Raw genomic sequence first — 17468 nt, 5'->3', positions numbered from 1 at the left:
ATTCTAAGGTACCTGTCGTAACATAATTAATATGTATAATATTTATTTATAACAGTTATTGCAAATAGTTAGCACAAATTTTACATGTCAACATTTCGGTGGTTTGTCACTAACATTAGTACGTTTTTGTTTTTTAATATTTATAGTGCCCTGTATGACTGTATTTAAGTGTGCATTTTACTCATATGCATATTGATGTAGAGGCTGCACAACATTCTCATATCTCACCTTCAACATTATGTTTTCTAACAACATTCAATTATAGCATATATCAAAAGAGTGCAAGACGTAAGAGTGTATGTGGAATAAATTATTTGTTTAATATAATTAGGTATAGGTAAAGTGACCATATATTTTTTTAATCAAAACGGGACAAAAAAAAAAAAAATCATAATTATTTGTTACAAATAAATATTTTTAATTTAATAATATTATTAGCAAATTTCTGTGGTACTTACAATGTTTTTAAAGCACAAAAAAATTAAATTAACTTATTACACTTCCTAGGTAATTTTATTATTATTAACAAAATGTTTTCGTGTAATAATTACAAAATTAAATACTTGTATATTTTTCGTTTGAACAAATTTGTTGTAGTAAATCTGGCGATGACTTCAGGAACGAGTAAAATTCTGTACAAGACATTTTAAAGTTAACTTTTGTTAGTAACATTGCTTTTAAACTTGACACTTGTAGCTGTGTTTTTTCGGCCGTCCATAAATTGTTCATTAATGAAAAAATTCGTTCGACTGGTGCATTTGTAGCAGGCATGCAAAGAACATACTCAACAATTTTTTGAAAAATGGTGTGGTTTAAATTGTTGTCTCGGAAGTACTGAAACACTTCTATCCAACGATGCTCCGCATATTTATTCGAAGAATCTGAATTCCACTCTTCCACTTTTTTATCTGATACATACGATGAAATTAGTGTAAATTCATCAAATGCCTCAGTGTCCTGCTCAGAACCGATTAAACCTTTTTCAATTAGCACATCCATTGACTTCTGTACTTCTACCCACGTTAAGATTTTCCTCAAATCGACCCATTTAAATACCTGCAATTCAGACTGATTGTACGAAGTCCACTGCTGAAGGTATTCAGTAGTTGTCTTATAGTCTTATAGTCTCAAATATCTCTGCAAAGGATGGCTTGCTGCTGCAGCACGGTCAGCATTTTTATGTTTTTCAGATCTTAAATGTTGTTCTACATCACTCCCACCCCCGTGTGATACAGAAAATTGTGTCGAACATTTTTCACACAGTACATCAGATGGGCAAATGCCTCTTAATTTTATAAATGGATATTTCTCTTGGAGAGTTTTATTAAATATACACTTACGTTTCGGCATCTCGAATATATAAATGTACGAGAACACAGTACAACTTATTTAATAGTTATATTATTTAATATACTTATACGATTTAAAATAGGTACCACACAATATAATTATAAGCAAGAGCATCTAAAACAGTTGACGGTTACTATAATACTAATACTACTAATACTGTAACAGTGTAACAGTAACAATAAGGTCAATACTCATAGAAAATATTTTGGGAATTTTGTTTTAGTGCTGATATCACAGCGATTATATAATACATTAGATTAATTCGTGTTAATACGTCGCGACAGTAATTATTTTTATATTTTACCGTTGTCTCGTTATCTTATCTAGATGCCATTCACGGTCAATAACGTCAAACACACACCACACACGCACACATAAGAAATAAGATATAATAAAAACGATATTTCGTCAACGAACATTTATTTTCATTATTTTTTTTGTCTACTTTTTGAAAACGGGACATTTTAGTGTCCCCAAGATTTCCCAGGGGACAACGGGACACAGATTTAAAAAACGGGACTGTCCCGTTCAAAACGGGACGTATGGTCACCTTAGGTATAGGCAATAGCTCAATCAACAATAAATTAATAACAATTATAAGCTTTAAGTATAGTTCCAAATATACATAACCAATACTAAAACTATGTAATGTGATTCACAATAGGAAAATAGCAATATTTATTTATTTGCAACTGATATTATAACCTTACCATTTAATGTTTATGTTAATCATGAATTGTACATTGTATTTTAGTTTCATTGGACTAGAGTTCCTTAATTTGTATGTTAATGTGATTGATTTTATCATATCCTATGTACAAAATAAATTAAATTTGTAAATTTGTAATTTATATGCTATGTATCAAGTAAAATTTATGTATGCCTATTTTGTAGGTATTTGTACTACTATATGTTATACTGTTATTTGATTATTTCAATAAAAGTGTTGTAAATTATAAATTTATTGTACCTATTATTTCTTTTCTTTCCTATTCTGTGTTCATAAATAAATAAGTCAAAAACAATTGATGTTGTTGTGTTACATGGTGGATTGTTGGACAATAGTAACCTGGTTAGAATGTGTAAATCAAATTTGTGTATGAAACACTACTATTTAAATTTCTAAGTGTCTGTTTGACACATATTCAATGGACAAAATGTTTGATCACTTGTATTTCAGATTTTTAAATGTACTATTTGTAACACAACATATAAGTACAAACATGCTTTAAAAAGACATTTAGAAGGAAAGCATGGCATAGTCGATGATAGCATAAGCCAAAAGAAAAATGTCAAGTGTGAGTTATGCGAAACTATACCTTTTTTACGAACTATGTCAAAATCACGAAAATTTGCAAGTAATTTTTTTGGTTTGTGCTAATTTAATCTATAGCATTAAATTACTGTGACTGTAATTAATATGTAATAACTAGCTTTAAATTTAAATTTTACTATTTATATAAAAAAAATATATTTATATTTACCTTTATATTATTTTAACATTTTTATAATAATATGTGTAAAAGTATTTTGTTAATTCAATCCCTTAAATAACTGTTATATTTTGAATATTATTATAAATTATTATAGGTTTTACTTACTTTTAAATGCTTTAATTGCTATAATATTATTTAGCCATGACTGACAGAGTACTACGGACTGACACTAAACTGACTAAACTACCAATGTCTAATTGTCTATAATGATTAAAGACCAAAATCAAATAAATAATAATGAATAATAGTAGAACAGCACTTAAAATATACTCATTTGTACCTATTACACAATCGTGTAATCGTGATATTAAATAATTAAATAATAGTGAATAGTTTATAAATAGCACCCCGTATTTATATAGAATTTAATTAAATAAATCCACGCTAAAGATATTCGTGGAAATGTTAACGTTCCGTGTAGGTACATATTTATAGACATCAAATTTAATTTTTACCTATATAATATATATTAATTATTAAGTGATTGATATAATATTAATATATTGTTATTATTAATTGTATTGTAATAACTAATAATTGTAAAGGGAAAATAAAATTATTAACTAACAATAATTAGCAGTTAGCACTGTAACCAGAAATTCGTTACTTGTAATCGGTGACTATTTCCCCTTAAAATTGGAATCGGTGATAAAAAAAGAAATTCGTTTTATCACACTTTTTTCTGACCATCTCCAAAAGATGGTTACATTTTATAATCCCCTCCATAATTATTACTTCTCCTAACTAATGGCACATATTATCAATATTATTATTTTAATAAACTATGATAACAATATTATACAAAAATACTAAAAATAGAAAATACAAATTTTAATTTTAATTTTAAATAACTAAAATAATTTCCACTTGGTAGTTGCCACTTTGCCAGTTGGTGTTAATCTTGTGTATGGTGTTAATTGTGTTAAACTATAATTAAACAATTAAATCTAGGTATATTATATTTTCAAAATGAGTTCAAATCAAAATCTGTTTGAAAATTATATTGAAGGTGAGTACAATATAGGTAATTTATATACATTTATTTGATATCCAGTATTCTACAGACTTAGGTCCATTCCAAGGCTAACCGGTAGAATTCTATTAGTAACACAAAATAAATTCTGCCAGTTAGCATTAACAGACACTTAACCGGGCATTGTAAGAACGGCCCTTAATAAGTTAAACAAGCTAACATTTCTCAACCTCAGTGTCGGCCTAGCACATCATTGACCACCCTGACAATTTTTTATAAAGGCCATACTAAACAACTCCCCTAATAAAAATATCTGATTGATATGACTGACCGTCTCCACTCTGAATTGTTACTATCATAGGTAGGTATATAAAATTATATGTAAATTGTATGTATATTATACATTTTACTTTACACAATGACATAAAAATATTTTAAGCTATTGCCTATTAGGTACATATTAATATCATGAACCTAATCTCAAAAGTCAATAATATAATATGATAAAAATATACAATATTTTAATAATAGTTATAATAAATTTGGAAATTCATATGCTTATATATATAAATATAATTGTTTGGTACAAATATTAATTAATTACTCATGTACAAAAGCCAGTCAGTACCTAATTACTGCATGACAATATTTTATACATTTTGGATCCCCTAGAGACAAACAATGAGGATAAGGCAAACACTGCACAACCCATCGCTAGCAACGTTATAATACATTTTAAGACAATATTTGATTAATTTTTTCTCATAATTATAGAGTACATAGTTGAAAAAGATACTGATGTTTCCGTTTTTGGTGATGAACCTATTGGCTTTGACAACTTAAATAGTTATACTGACATTGACAACCCAAATAGTTCTATTAAAGAAAGTAAGTAGGACAAATAATAAAATACATAATGTAGTATCTGTTAACTAAATACTATATTATATATAGGTTCACCCTGGAATGATAAATCAATAAGTCTGCTTTTAAATTTAAGAATGGCTTATGACCATAAATTTAAAAAAGGAGGTCAAGGGGAAAAAAATATTGTTTGGAAACAGATTGCTGCAGACATGCATAAAAAAGGAATTAGTGTTGATGGAAAAATTTGTGATGAGAAGTTTAGAAGAATGAAAACGAATTACACTAAACTGCATGATCAGTCCAAACAAACTGGAAGAGGGCCTGTAAAATGGAAGTGGTTCAAAGATATGGAAAATATTATACATACCAAGGATACTGAATCTCCTCCAAAAGGTAGTTGGTATTTCATGTAATTAGGGCCAGATTATTATTTTTATGAACTCATAGATACTTTTTTTACTCTCCCTATTTTCCAATACCTATGGGGCTATGTGCAGGGGAGTCATTTCAGTTTTTCTTAGGATGGGGCTAAATTTTTATCAGCCATGTGTTATTTAGTTAAAATAATATGTGTTATACAAGCTTGTTAAAATAATAACAAAACAAATTTTGTTTAAAACTAATGCTTTGTCTATTAAGCAAGTGTTTTTTAGAAGAAAAATAAATAGTATATCTAATAATTTATAATAGATGCATATTAATTGCTGAATAAAATAATACTTTTAATTCATTTGCTGAATTATTTAGAGTATTATTTGAAGTATTCCCCTACAATGATTCAGTATAGTAGTTTTTTATTACGCTTTGTCTAGAGCACCGGGCTCTTATATATAAAAAATAATGCATTTGCCTAAAAATCTGATCCCTAGTAATAACAAATACAGATGAAGTGAATGTTATTGGGCTATACAGCCTATACAATTGTATGCTATTTGGATATTACTATTTCACTTGAAACTATGGTTTTTTTTTTAAAGTTATTACAAATATATCTATTATTTGCAGATATGATATATGAAACACTTATAGCAAAACCTATTCAACAGGTTAATAATAATAATAACATAAGCACAGAGTCTCAAACTCTTACTTCTCCAACACAGACTATACAAAAAATACATCCTTTATTGAAAACTACTAAACCAAGTTGGGTTAAAGAAATGATGGATGCTAAGGAAAAGCAATTTGAGTTTCTAATATCTCATGGGGAAAAAATGGAAATAAGGTAACTTTATCAAAAAACTTTTTCACAGTTTTAAATTAAATATGTGGTTTTATGAGTTAGCATTGCCATACTTATTTTTTATTTACATTTGAATTTTAGCGGTGCACACACATAATTTTATTTTTTATATATATATTACATAGTGTTGGTTAACTTGGTTATATAAGTGTTTCAGAATGTTAGAGATAGGAGAAAGGATTGATGAAGATAGGGACATGAAGGCCAAGCTATTGAAATCCTTAGAAAATTCAAATGCTATTGAACAACAAAAATTAGATTTATTTAAGGAAATGTTTAAAACAGATAAATAAATCAAAATAGTTCCTAATAATAATTTAAAAAGTGATCTTACTATGTATTAATTGTTAAATGATTTTAAGTACTATTAGTTTTTTAAAATGTATATTGTATAATATGTTACAAATATTTTACAGTTCAATGTATGTAGAGATAAGTTCTTTTATTTATTTTATAATTTTAATTATTAGTTGCTTACACAAAGTTATTTTGAAATTTGAAAGACTAAAAAGTTCTAGTCTGAAATGAAATATATGTGATATTTAAAAAATGTTCTTTAAAATATTGTTTACATAATATACCTTTGTTGATTAATTTTAACTTTTGTTTGTTAGTGTTCATAATTTAATGCACATAATTCATCTCGTTTATTTATTCCATTTCCTGTATCAGGTACTGCAGGTGGAATATACTGTTCATATTCTTCAACTTCAATGTCATCACCCTGAGACATGCAGATATTGTGAAGAACACAGGCAGCTGTTATTATCAAACCACAATAACTTTTATGGTATACATCTAATAATCTGATATTAAAGTTTGTAAGAATGAGATGATAAATTCCAAGTCAAAAAAATATATACCTTAATTTTCGAAACCTGCCAATTAGTTTACCAAAGCTTTGTTCAACAACTACTCTAGAACTACTGAGAGTTTGGTTGAAAAATATTTGTGCCGGAGTTAAGTAACCATTATTTTTATAAGGTGTCATAATCGCTTCGGTTAATGGATAAGCACTGTCTCCTAAGATAAATGATTCTCGGGTTAGTATTTCCCAGGGGTTATTTAATAGTCGGTTTCCTATAACACTCCGCCTTAAAACTCGTGCATCGTGTAATGAACCAGGCAATCCACAAAAAATGTTGATGAATTTCTGTTCAGCGTCAACTATACCCTATAAAATAATTTGAACAAATCTAATAAATCATATTAATATTTATAATTGAGTCAAAAAATAAAATAAAATTGAAAAATAAATAAATATTAAACATAATAAGAATAATTATTTATATGTACTTGTAAAATTACAGTTGGTACTTGTTTCCTATTATAAAACATAGACTTATTAAGTGGAGGCATAACCGTTCTTTTTACCCATGGTGCTAATATTTTAATATGACATCCATCTATAGCTCCAAACACCCCAGGTAATACTTTATTCTGTAGATTCTGGAATTTTTTTAATGTCAAACGTTGTTCATTATCGCATGGCCATTTTATTACGAGATCTGAAATACTTTAAATTAAATTGTTATTCCAATTACAAATCATTTCACTTATTTGTCCTAATAAGAAATGAGAAATAAGAACTTAAATCCAATACATTTTATTTACAATCTATACAATATAATTAGTATAATGGGTAAATTTGAATAGATAAATAGGTGTAGTACCTCCCTACCCCAACATATACTAATACTAAAACAAATATCAAACTATACTGTCTATACTTATGTCTTAAAGGTAACAGTAAAGAATCATCATATATTCATATATTTTGCTTATTAATAAAATATTTAAACATTTTCTCATAAATCATTATCTATTCACTATTCACTTGTGTTTGTATGAACATACAATTGTACAAAGTATACATAAAGTTATTAATTTTATGAGTATAATTTTGTCAATTAATTTTTAATAATACCCCTTTTTGAAATTCCTGGCTACGAGCCTGTCAGGGGATCAAGTTTATGAGCAGGTACTCAGCAGTTTTTTGAGTCTTCTACGTACATTACAATGAAGTGAGATGGAGGATAGTTGTTACTTGTTTGATTAATGGGTTACTGTGGGAGTTCAATTAAGTATGAAATTTAAAGTCATGTAATTATTTTTCTAATTGATAATTGTTTGGAAATTACCAAGAAGCTGTTAGTTGTTACTAGTCATAAGTAGATGGATTGAAACGCTTTAAGCGTTTTGCAGAACCCCATAACGACCATAACTGAATACCGCATATCCAAATTAGTCGAATTATTGACTTGTACATGGTAAGTTTATTGGACAGTGAGAGTTTGGATTTCAAGAGTGCTCTTAGGAGGAAATCTAATAAAAGAATAAGAATTTCTTAATACTGTTTGTTATTTAAAAATAATTTACCATTTCTTTCATTTTGTAAAGCAAACACTGGTACAACATAATTAATTGAATTATTTTGCTTCAGAAAATATTCATTTAAGATTACTTTTCTTTTTATATCGCTTAGTTGATCCATTTTTTAGGGATTTTTAAACTATAGTTTCAACATAAGGATTGTGAAAATAGTAAAAAAAAATCAAATTTCTTTATAATAAATTTTAATCAGTAGTTGATAAGAATATATCCTTTCTCTTATATTTAAAACCTCTATCCAAAACTCTTGGGTGCTTTTTTCGTCAATTGAAGTAGACGACTCACAAATAACAGCGTAATTTAAAGATGTTAAATTTCTCCACTGTATTTCTAAAACCTCTAAATCTGTACTGCATCCTACAAAATATCATATAATTATAGTTATTTAATATAAATAATTATATTGATTTTTATTACTTATAATCTAAATTTAGGTGGAATAAGCGATAGAACCATTTTTGGATCAAAAAACCGAAGTTTTTGAATAGTCTTAATGTTATGTGGTAGTCGTTTTAGAAGCTCTTCGCAAAGCCGTAACAAAAATTCAAAACGACGATTTTGTACTGCTTTTAAAGAGTCCGGTGGAACAATGTTTTTGTTAGCAAGCTCATTAAATGCAAAGCCAAAATCTACAGCATCTAAAGGTAAACGTGCAAGATGGTTTTTCAGTGCTTTTGATATCCTTTCAATTTCTTCGATAATTAAAGCACCTGAACACATCTCATCACGAAGAAAAACTGGCTTTATGATTCTTTTAGCTACTGACATCAAAAGAAATTTTAAATCACTGTATACTTTTGTAATATCTGTATTATTGCTTTGAAATTGCAAATTGACATCAGTAATTTCTTTTAAAATCGGTTTCAGAAAGTTAAAATATACTAAATTAGAGTTATCTTTATACATTTCATATAATGTTCGTGCACTATAACATTTTTCTTTTTGTGCTGCCATTTGAAAACAGGTTTTCAGTTCAAGCCATTGGTCAAGAACAACTTTTATACAATTATAAAAAGCCAACCATCGAGTAGCACAAAGTTTGACCAAACGCCTTTGTTTACATTCTGCACCGTTTATTGTCGCATAAAGTCTACTGTATTCTATTTGACGAAGAGGGCTGTGCGAAAACCAAGAAACAGATTCTCTTAGCATAAATTCAATGTGACTAGGTAGACCTTCAGATGCCTTAGATGAACAAGTATTAAGTGAATGACAAACACATTTAATTAATTGAAGTTTTGGTGATTTTTCTCGTAGAAGTGTAAATAGAGAATGATTAATACCACACAGATTACTAGCGCCATCAACACCTAACCCAATTAAATTTAGGGGATTCAGCTTTAAGAGCTTCAAAAATTCAATTGTTCCATCATATAACGCTACAGCAGTAGCACGTTCAACTACAACCAAGCCCAAAAACTCATTTTGTATTTGGTTTGTTGATTTACTAAAATACCTAATACAATATGCCATGTACTTCATAACAGAAACATCAGTTGATTCATCTACTATCAAGGAGTATCCAATTTCCCCAATGTCTGTTATTAGATCTTCAATTATAGCTGGCGATAATACATTTAATATTAGCTTAGAACATTTAGTTCTATGCATTTTCAAATTTTCTAGTTTCGAGCCTTTCCCAAATACTTTCAACATCTCACCAAGATGATCAATACTACGAATTGATGAATGAGTAGCAATGTGAATAGCAAGCATTATATCTATATGTTTATTTTCTCTGGAGACATTACTTACTCCTATAATAAATATGTACCTACATAATATTCATGCAATAAATATAAAAACAAAATTCTTACCATAAGTAATTAATTTTGGTTGTGTTTTAACAACTAAAGATTTCATTTTAAAAACATGTTTTGAAGTCTTACTATGGCTAATTAAATCACCATGGTGTGCTCTCAACACTGTATTACAAACAGAACAATACCCTTCTTTAAAATCATTGTTCGCTGATTGTTCATCTGTCGCCTTCTTGAGCCATCCTAAATTAAATTAATTAATATTTAAGTTATTAGTTATTAAAATCTATACTACACTTTACTTAAGTTATAGGTACCTTTAAATTCTGCTTTATTTTCCCACTCTTTGACAAACTTTCTGGTGTACTTTGCCCACTTAGGCATGATTTAAAATATGATCAGATGAAAATTAATTATTAATCAACTGCAGAGTGCAAAGTGCGAATCGCAAGATAATTGTTGAGACTTGAGAGTTTATTATTTGATATAATATAATAACAGGACAATAGGTACAAAATTTTTAAAATGTTTTATGTTTGATATCACTTGTGACTTGTCAGTTGTCAATTAAAATTTATTATCAATGGTATCACAAGTCCATGATAGCAGCCGCAGCTCCTGATGTTCTAGACACCAGCTGCTTAGACTGTTAATATTATCTATAAACCTTGGTTTTAGACACGGTTTCAGAATGATAATCGTGGTTTAAATACAATATTTTTGACTTTTGTTAATGATAAAAAAAAAAAAAATTAACAAAAGTCAAAATTATTCATTGTACAATTGTTTAAATCTAAAAGCCCAAACACGCCAATTTGGAATTGTCAAATCGCCCAATTGGCGGTAACCCACCAATCTATTATTTTTGGCAGTGTTTGGTCACTAAAGATAGCCCAATTGGCGATAAACCGCCCAATCTGGTAGCACTGGTATCTAATGCGTAAAAATTATATCCCCGGACATGATATGCGCATGCGCATTTCTGCACAGAATTTAATAATTTCTGCGCGACGTTATCACTGTTATCAGTTATCAGATTTAAATAAATTTAATTGATATCGAATACCACGTAAATTTAAATTATTAATTTTTATATATTAATTTGAATATGAATTCAAATGTTATGTTAATGTGTATTTTAATTCTTACCAAAATAAAATTTCTAAGTATTTTTATAAATTATAATATTATGTTAGAAATATAATGAAATACATACTCTTCATACATACAGAGTATGATGAAATTTATACTCTACAGTCTATAATAGTCTATTTATATTGTGGAGAATGTAAACTGATTCTGATAACATTTGATGATATCAAATTTTCTTTATTTTTATGGCTGGTATTTTTGTCGTTGTTGTATTTTTGTATTTAACAGTAAAAGGTGAAAAACTGTTATTATATTCATCAAAAGGTAGTGTTAATGGTTTTTTTTTACATATTTGGATTTAATAGAGTAAAAGGTGAACAATCGTGTAAATTAGTGTTTAAATTATAATAACCATATTAAGATGCAAATAGGCGATACATTCAAAAGCTATGCAGAATTTTAAAAAGCTTTAAATTTTTTCAAAAAAAAAAAATAATATATGTTGACTTTTGCAATAAAGACTGCAAGACTATATCGTCACAAAAACAAAGGTATCCTAGATTGGCAAATACAAATGAAGATTTAAAATATTATTATGTGAAACTTATGCAAATTGACAATCTTTCAGAAACTGATGGTAAAGTTTATTGAAGTGTATACATGGGCCATAGTAATTACTATGTGATACAATTAATTTAAATGATAAAATGTAATAATAATTATAATGTATATTTGCACGTACTTGGATTAGATTTTATTGAAGAGATACGTTTCATTCGAGCAGACATGCTCAAACACTGTAAAAACAATTGGTACTGAATGTAAATATTATGGTGGTTCTCAATGAGAAATTATTCGTTGCTTGAAAAATATTAAGTTACAAATTCTAAAAAGTTGGTTACAAATGGTTACAAATTGAAAAGACAAGGTTACAACCATTTTTGAAAAGGTCTTATACACTGGGGGGGGGGCTAACTTCACACACATCCTATATTAAAAATATATATAATATATATATATATATATATTATATATATACATTAGCAAATAAAAAAAAGAAGGGAACAAAGTCCAATAGCCATATACCATATGTAATAAAGTAGGTACTCCAAGTTCTTCTGACAAGATCACCATCATACACCATTTTCCAGCCAAAGATCTTTTCATAAACCTAATACCTATTATATTACGAGTACATATTAACAAAATTATTGAAAATGAACTGATTATATATATAATATATAGTTTGTAATAGTTATAATTCAGGGGCGCATTTAGGGGGGCAAATTTATAAGAGTGGCAATTTTTGTACCTATATATTTATTAAAAATTTTAAATTATAAAAAACGTATACGTCTATAATACACATTGTATATACTTTCTGTTAAAAATTTATAATTCTGTAATTTGTTCTTAAGTAATGTAAAGGTGCGTACACACGAGCGCATACTCTGCGGCGAACAAAGCGAGCACCTTCGAACACGAACAAGCTCGCATGAGCATTTGGAAGAATGTATTCTTTCGTGTGGACATAGTGCGTCGCACACACATCCCATGCGTGGTTATTCGACCAAATCCCGGATTTTTCCCTGCGCTTTTTTCAGTAGTAGATTCGCCATGCGAGAATCGAGTTTACTTTATGTTTAAAGGTGTTTACATTTTAATTTAACTAAGTAATAGCTTATAAACTCTGTCATACTAATACTGTCATACTCACTTCGAAACTGCATTATCATACATTTTATTGGTGATTTTACTGAATCCATTAATTTACAAACCACGGGAGAAGAGAAACTTTTTAATAACTAACATAGGCGGCTCCAGGAATGAATCTCAGGTGCAGTCATATGTTACAATTTAAAGGGGGGGGGGAAGTCTTGAAACTTCTACAAATTAAAATTTTTTACAGAAAAAAGAAATACTAATAATTAGTTATATTGGTTGCTAAGGCCAGACTCTGCAGGTCACTTTAGTATGAGTAATGCTACTTGCTAGCCACCCTCACCAACTATTCAACCAATTATGTCCACCTACTGGAATTATTTGTATTTACACACACACACACACACACACACACACACACACACACACACACACACACACACACACACACACACACACACACACACACACACACACACACACACACACACACACACACTCACACACACACACACAATAAATGTATTCCATAATACATATAGTATAGTTGGGTATTATATTAATCAAAAAAATATATCCACCGGAAATTCAAATTAAATTTTTATTAGCATTTGAATTTCTAATATTGACAAATTTTTGTTTGAATATTTGCGAATTATTTTGTAGTTCAAAATGTATAAAATTGTTTGTAATTGTATCTAAGGTTAAAAAAATCGACACTAAGTTTTCCATAAGTTTTGCTTCAAATAGCCATTTATTTTCGGTATTTCAGAATACCGGTATACCAGTGGCGCCGAGTCCTATGTTTAGGTCAGGCCACGGCCTGACCACATGTTTAAAAGGGGGCCGGCGATCAGAGGGGGGCTGGACGTCTGCAATATTTTAATCAACATAATAAACTACACTTAGTTACTTGATGAAAATAAGGGATATATATTAAAACTAATACTTATTTATTTAGGTACCTAGTTCGTAGTTCAGAGACTTCTCTATCTCAGTTAAATACTAATAGCCACAGAAATTAAATATAAAAATAATGTTAAGTGCGTTGAACAAATGAGTACATGATGGTGCATTACGTTATCGTCATCATCGATGTTTTTTCGAAACCATATTATTATATGGATTATGGGTTTTTCAAACATAATTTTCAACGTCGTGATTAATTGAGACAAAAATAGAATTTCCCATTGTCATTTAACATTAGATACAGCTGTTATCTTAATATCAAGAAGAGACTAATAAAAACATATGTATGTGAAACTTGGGTAATAAATGATATCGAGAAGAAAAAATTAGAAGCGTTCGAAATGTGGTGCTGGAGGCGTATGGAAAGGATAAGTTGGATAGAGCGGAAAACAAATGAAGAAGTACTTAGAACAGTGGGAGAAAAACGTACACTCATAGATGCGATTAGAGGAAGACGTTGGAAAATGGTTGGACATGCCCCGAGACACCCGGAAGAATTGCATAATTTAATATTGGAGGGTATGATAGAAGGAAAGAAAACTGCAGCACGTCCGCGGAACTCGTATATAGGACAAATTAAAATCGATGCAAAAGTCAAAACCTTTAAAGAACTCAAAGAAAAGGCAAGGAATCGGTTAGAATGAGAATTGGAGTTGTAAACCAACCTTCGGGTTGAAAAAAAAAAAAAAAAAAAAACAGCTGTTATTGCCTGTTATTTCTTAATTATTTTTGATACAACTGAATGTTGGGACGTATTTACTTTCTAGTATATTATTATTATTAATTAATATTTATTTAATTGTGTTGACGAATATTTAAAAAACTTAACTTTGTTTGTGACTTCACCAGTGACACCAGTCCACCATATACATAAGATATCGGAATCGGCGTGATTACTGTAGTCTTTAGTTTTATTTACAGTGTTTTAGGTAAGTAGCAAATAATTAAATATTTGAATGTTGTTAAGAAATAAAATTATTTTTAAAGATATAAATGTCTAAAAAAATAATTAAGTCTTTTTTTATTTTAATATCATTAAAATTTATAAAAACATATTTATATGAGTGATTATGCAAAATTGGTTTAAGACATTAAGATAAAAGAACTTTATTTAGTAAATTTGTTTTTACTTATATCGTATAAGGATTACATCTTATTAAAAATGGAAGGCAAAAGAAAATACAGCGGAGGGGCTGACAAAAATAGAGAGAAACAACGAAAGTTACTCAAGAAGGAAGCTGGGAAGTGTAAAAACATTTCTGATATGTTTTATCACAAATCTAGTTGTTCTAGAGTAAGTATTTTATTTTGTAGGAAATTAATGATCAATATTTAAATCTGAATTTAAATTTTAATCTTAAAATATATTAGTATAATATGCATAACTGTAAAAACAGCATATTATTATTTTCTAAATATTTATTCATTTTGTGTAGGAAATTCCTGTGTAGATCAAGTAATTCAACCAGATTATAGTGATGTAAATAATTATTCAAACATTGCATGGCAATAATTTATTTAATTTTAAAAATATGTCTGAGAATTATTTAAATTTTCAATCTAAAAAATGTAGGTATTTAATAACTTATAAGTTATAAGCCATAAGGTGGTAATGTGTAATATATTAGAATACACATATTATTTCATTCAACATAATATATTTTTTCTAAATATTTATTCATTTTGTTTAGGAAATTTCTGTAGATCAAGTGGTTAAAGCAGCAATAAATGATCCATCTTTTGAGAATGATAATGATCAAGTAATTCAACCAGATTATAGTGAGGTAAATAATTATTCAAACATTGCATGGCAATAATTTGTTTAATTTAAAAAACAAAAATTGCAAATTTTGATAATTTGGTAGGAATATTAAAAACAATTCAAAATATATTTAGTATTATTATACTTAGCAAAACTTTGTTTTTAGAAGAAAAAGATATAGGATTAAATCTTATCTTATTTATTAGATTATATTATATTTATTAAGCTAAGCAATTCTAAAACATTTTTGGTATTATATTGTCACCTTTAAATACTGGTATAAATTTACTCCGTAGTAAAAATATTAATTTTTACTCGTTCCAAACTTTATCTTTATCTAGGTACCTACTTAATATTTTATAACTCATAAGCATTGCTTTTAAAATATATGCCATAAAACAATTCAAATTACAATTGTTTTTACTTTTTTCAGATTGTAACTTCAACAGTTCAAAACAAGTTGTTTGAGGAAAATACTGTATTTGAAAATGATCCTGCTAGGTTTATTAAAATTAAATCATGGACCCCAGAGTTACGAAATATGGTTCTAAGGTTAGGACCATGTCAGCCAAGTATATATGAATTGGAAAACAAATGTTTTCCTAAAAATACTTCAAACAGAAGTTTTCATTGCTCTTGGTACTCAAGAAAATTAATTGACAATACCTATGTGAATAGGGAATGGCTGTCATACTCACCAAAGCTTGACAAAATATTTTGTTTGTATTGCATTCTTTATAGTGCCAAATCATATGATGCTTGGATAAAGAATGGCTTCAACTACTGGAAAAATGGTTTAATGTGTATAATCAATCATGAAGTATGTGAAACTCATATTATGGCTTCACTAAAAATTAAATTAAGTACACATTGTTTACCTATTTTACCATCATTAACTGAAGAACATAATCGTCAAGTCTCTTTCAACAGAGATGTTGTAAAACAATTAATAGAGATAACTATATTTTTAGCAAAACACAATCTATCTTTTAGAAGACATGATGAATGCTGGAAAAATGAGTTGAAAGGAAATTTCAAAGATATGGTAGTTTTATTAGCACAACATTCTCCTAAATTATCAGTACACATAAGTAATTTGAAGAGCAATGCAAGAAAAGAATATTCTTTTATTTCATGGGAAAGACAAAACTTACTCATTGAATCTGTTGCTGAATATGTATTATCAGTAATTAAATCACAAATTAATTCTGTTGAACTTTTTAGTATATGCATAGACTCAACATTTGATGTGTCGCATAAAGAGCAACTTTCATTCATTGTTAGATACATTTTTGATGGAAAAATCCATGAAAGATTGTTAGCGTTAATCGAGTCATCAAATACTACAGGTGAAGCACTTTTTCAATGTTTTTATATAATTTTCTTATAATATTTTTAAGAACCATTTAGCATTACCCAGAGGACACCATGAGTAGGCGATTCTCATTATCCTCCAAAAATTTTTTCATTTTCGTATTATTATTCATTGTATGAAAATCGTTTATAACTGTAAAATGTATTTATGTAAATTTGTAATTGTAAAAAGTGTAAAAATATAATGTATACATTTATTTTTTTAAGTTAAACGTATTCACTTACTGATATTTCCTTATTTTTTTTTATATTTCGTAAGTGTTCTTTCTAAGAGTTATCTTTTTTTTTTGGTGCATCTAGGCTGTTGATCAATTTAATGTACGTTTCTGTTTGTATTTCTTTTAATTTCGTCATGACGGAATGTATATTGGGGTGAGTGGAATTGAAACTTGAATTAAAATGAGCATGAAATTTATCGGTAAATATTATCGAAGATGCCGAGATTACAACCGACCTTTTTTATCACCTGAAATTTCCGGGCCGAGTTTACATCAAAAAAGGTAATCGCGGGCCCAGTTTACATTTGTCC

General features: G+C 28.3%; 3 protein-coding genes across 3 annotated transcripts; 2 read left to right on the top strand and 1 right to left on the bottom strand.

Annotated features, from left to right (window-relative positions):
* Positions 1-394: 394 nt before the first annotated feature.
* On the bottom strand, positions 395-9931 carry LOC107167064 (uncharacterized). Its single transcript, XM_089215041.1, has 5 exons — positions 8774-9931; positions 7238-7378; positions 6824-7103; positions 6563-6688; positions 395-1118 (listed from the first exon to the last, which is right to left on the bottom strand). The coding sequence occupies exons 1-5, from the start codon at positions 9929-9931 to the stop codon at positions 556-558; spliced, it is 2268 nt and encodes a 755-aa protein (XP_089071167.1). The 3' UTR covers positions 395-555.
* Positions 4780-6247, top strand: LOC149061585 (uncharacterized). The gene is made up of 3 exons (XM_089217303.1): positions 4780-5079; positions 5692-5911; positions 6079-6247. Exons 1-3 carry the CDS (start codon positions 4821-4823, stop codon positions 6092-6094), a joined length of 495 nt encoding a protein of 164 aa, XP_089073429.1. The 5' UTR covers positions 4780-4820; the 3' UTR covers positions 6095-6247.
* Positions 9932-14144: 4213 nt separating the features above from the next.
* Positions 14145-16955, top strand: LOC149061584 (zinc finger MYM-type protein 1-like). The gene is made up of 4 exons (XM_089215039.1): positions 14145-14426; positions 14948-15097; positions 15495-15587; positions 15999-16955. Exons 1-4 carry the CDS (start codon positions 14145-14147, stop codon positions 16953-16955), a joined length of 1482 nt encoding a protein of 493 aa, XP_089071165.1.
* Positions 16956-17468: the final 513 nt, after the last annotated feature.

This window comes from Diuraphis noxia, unplaced genomic scaffold, assembly GCF_037042655.1.
Source record: "Diuraphis noxia isolate RWA-SAM2 unplaced genomic scaffold, SU_Dnox_SAM2 contig0001, whole genome shotgun sequence".
NCBI lineage: Eukaryota > Metazoa > Arthropoda > Insecta > Hemiptera > Aphididae > Diuraphis > Diuraphis noxia.
The sequence above is the reverse complement of the archived record's forward strand: the minus strand, read 5'-3'. Positions and strand labels throughout refer to the sequence as shown.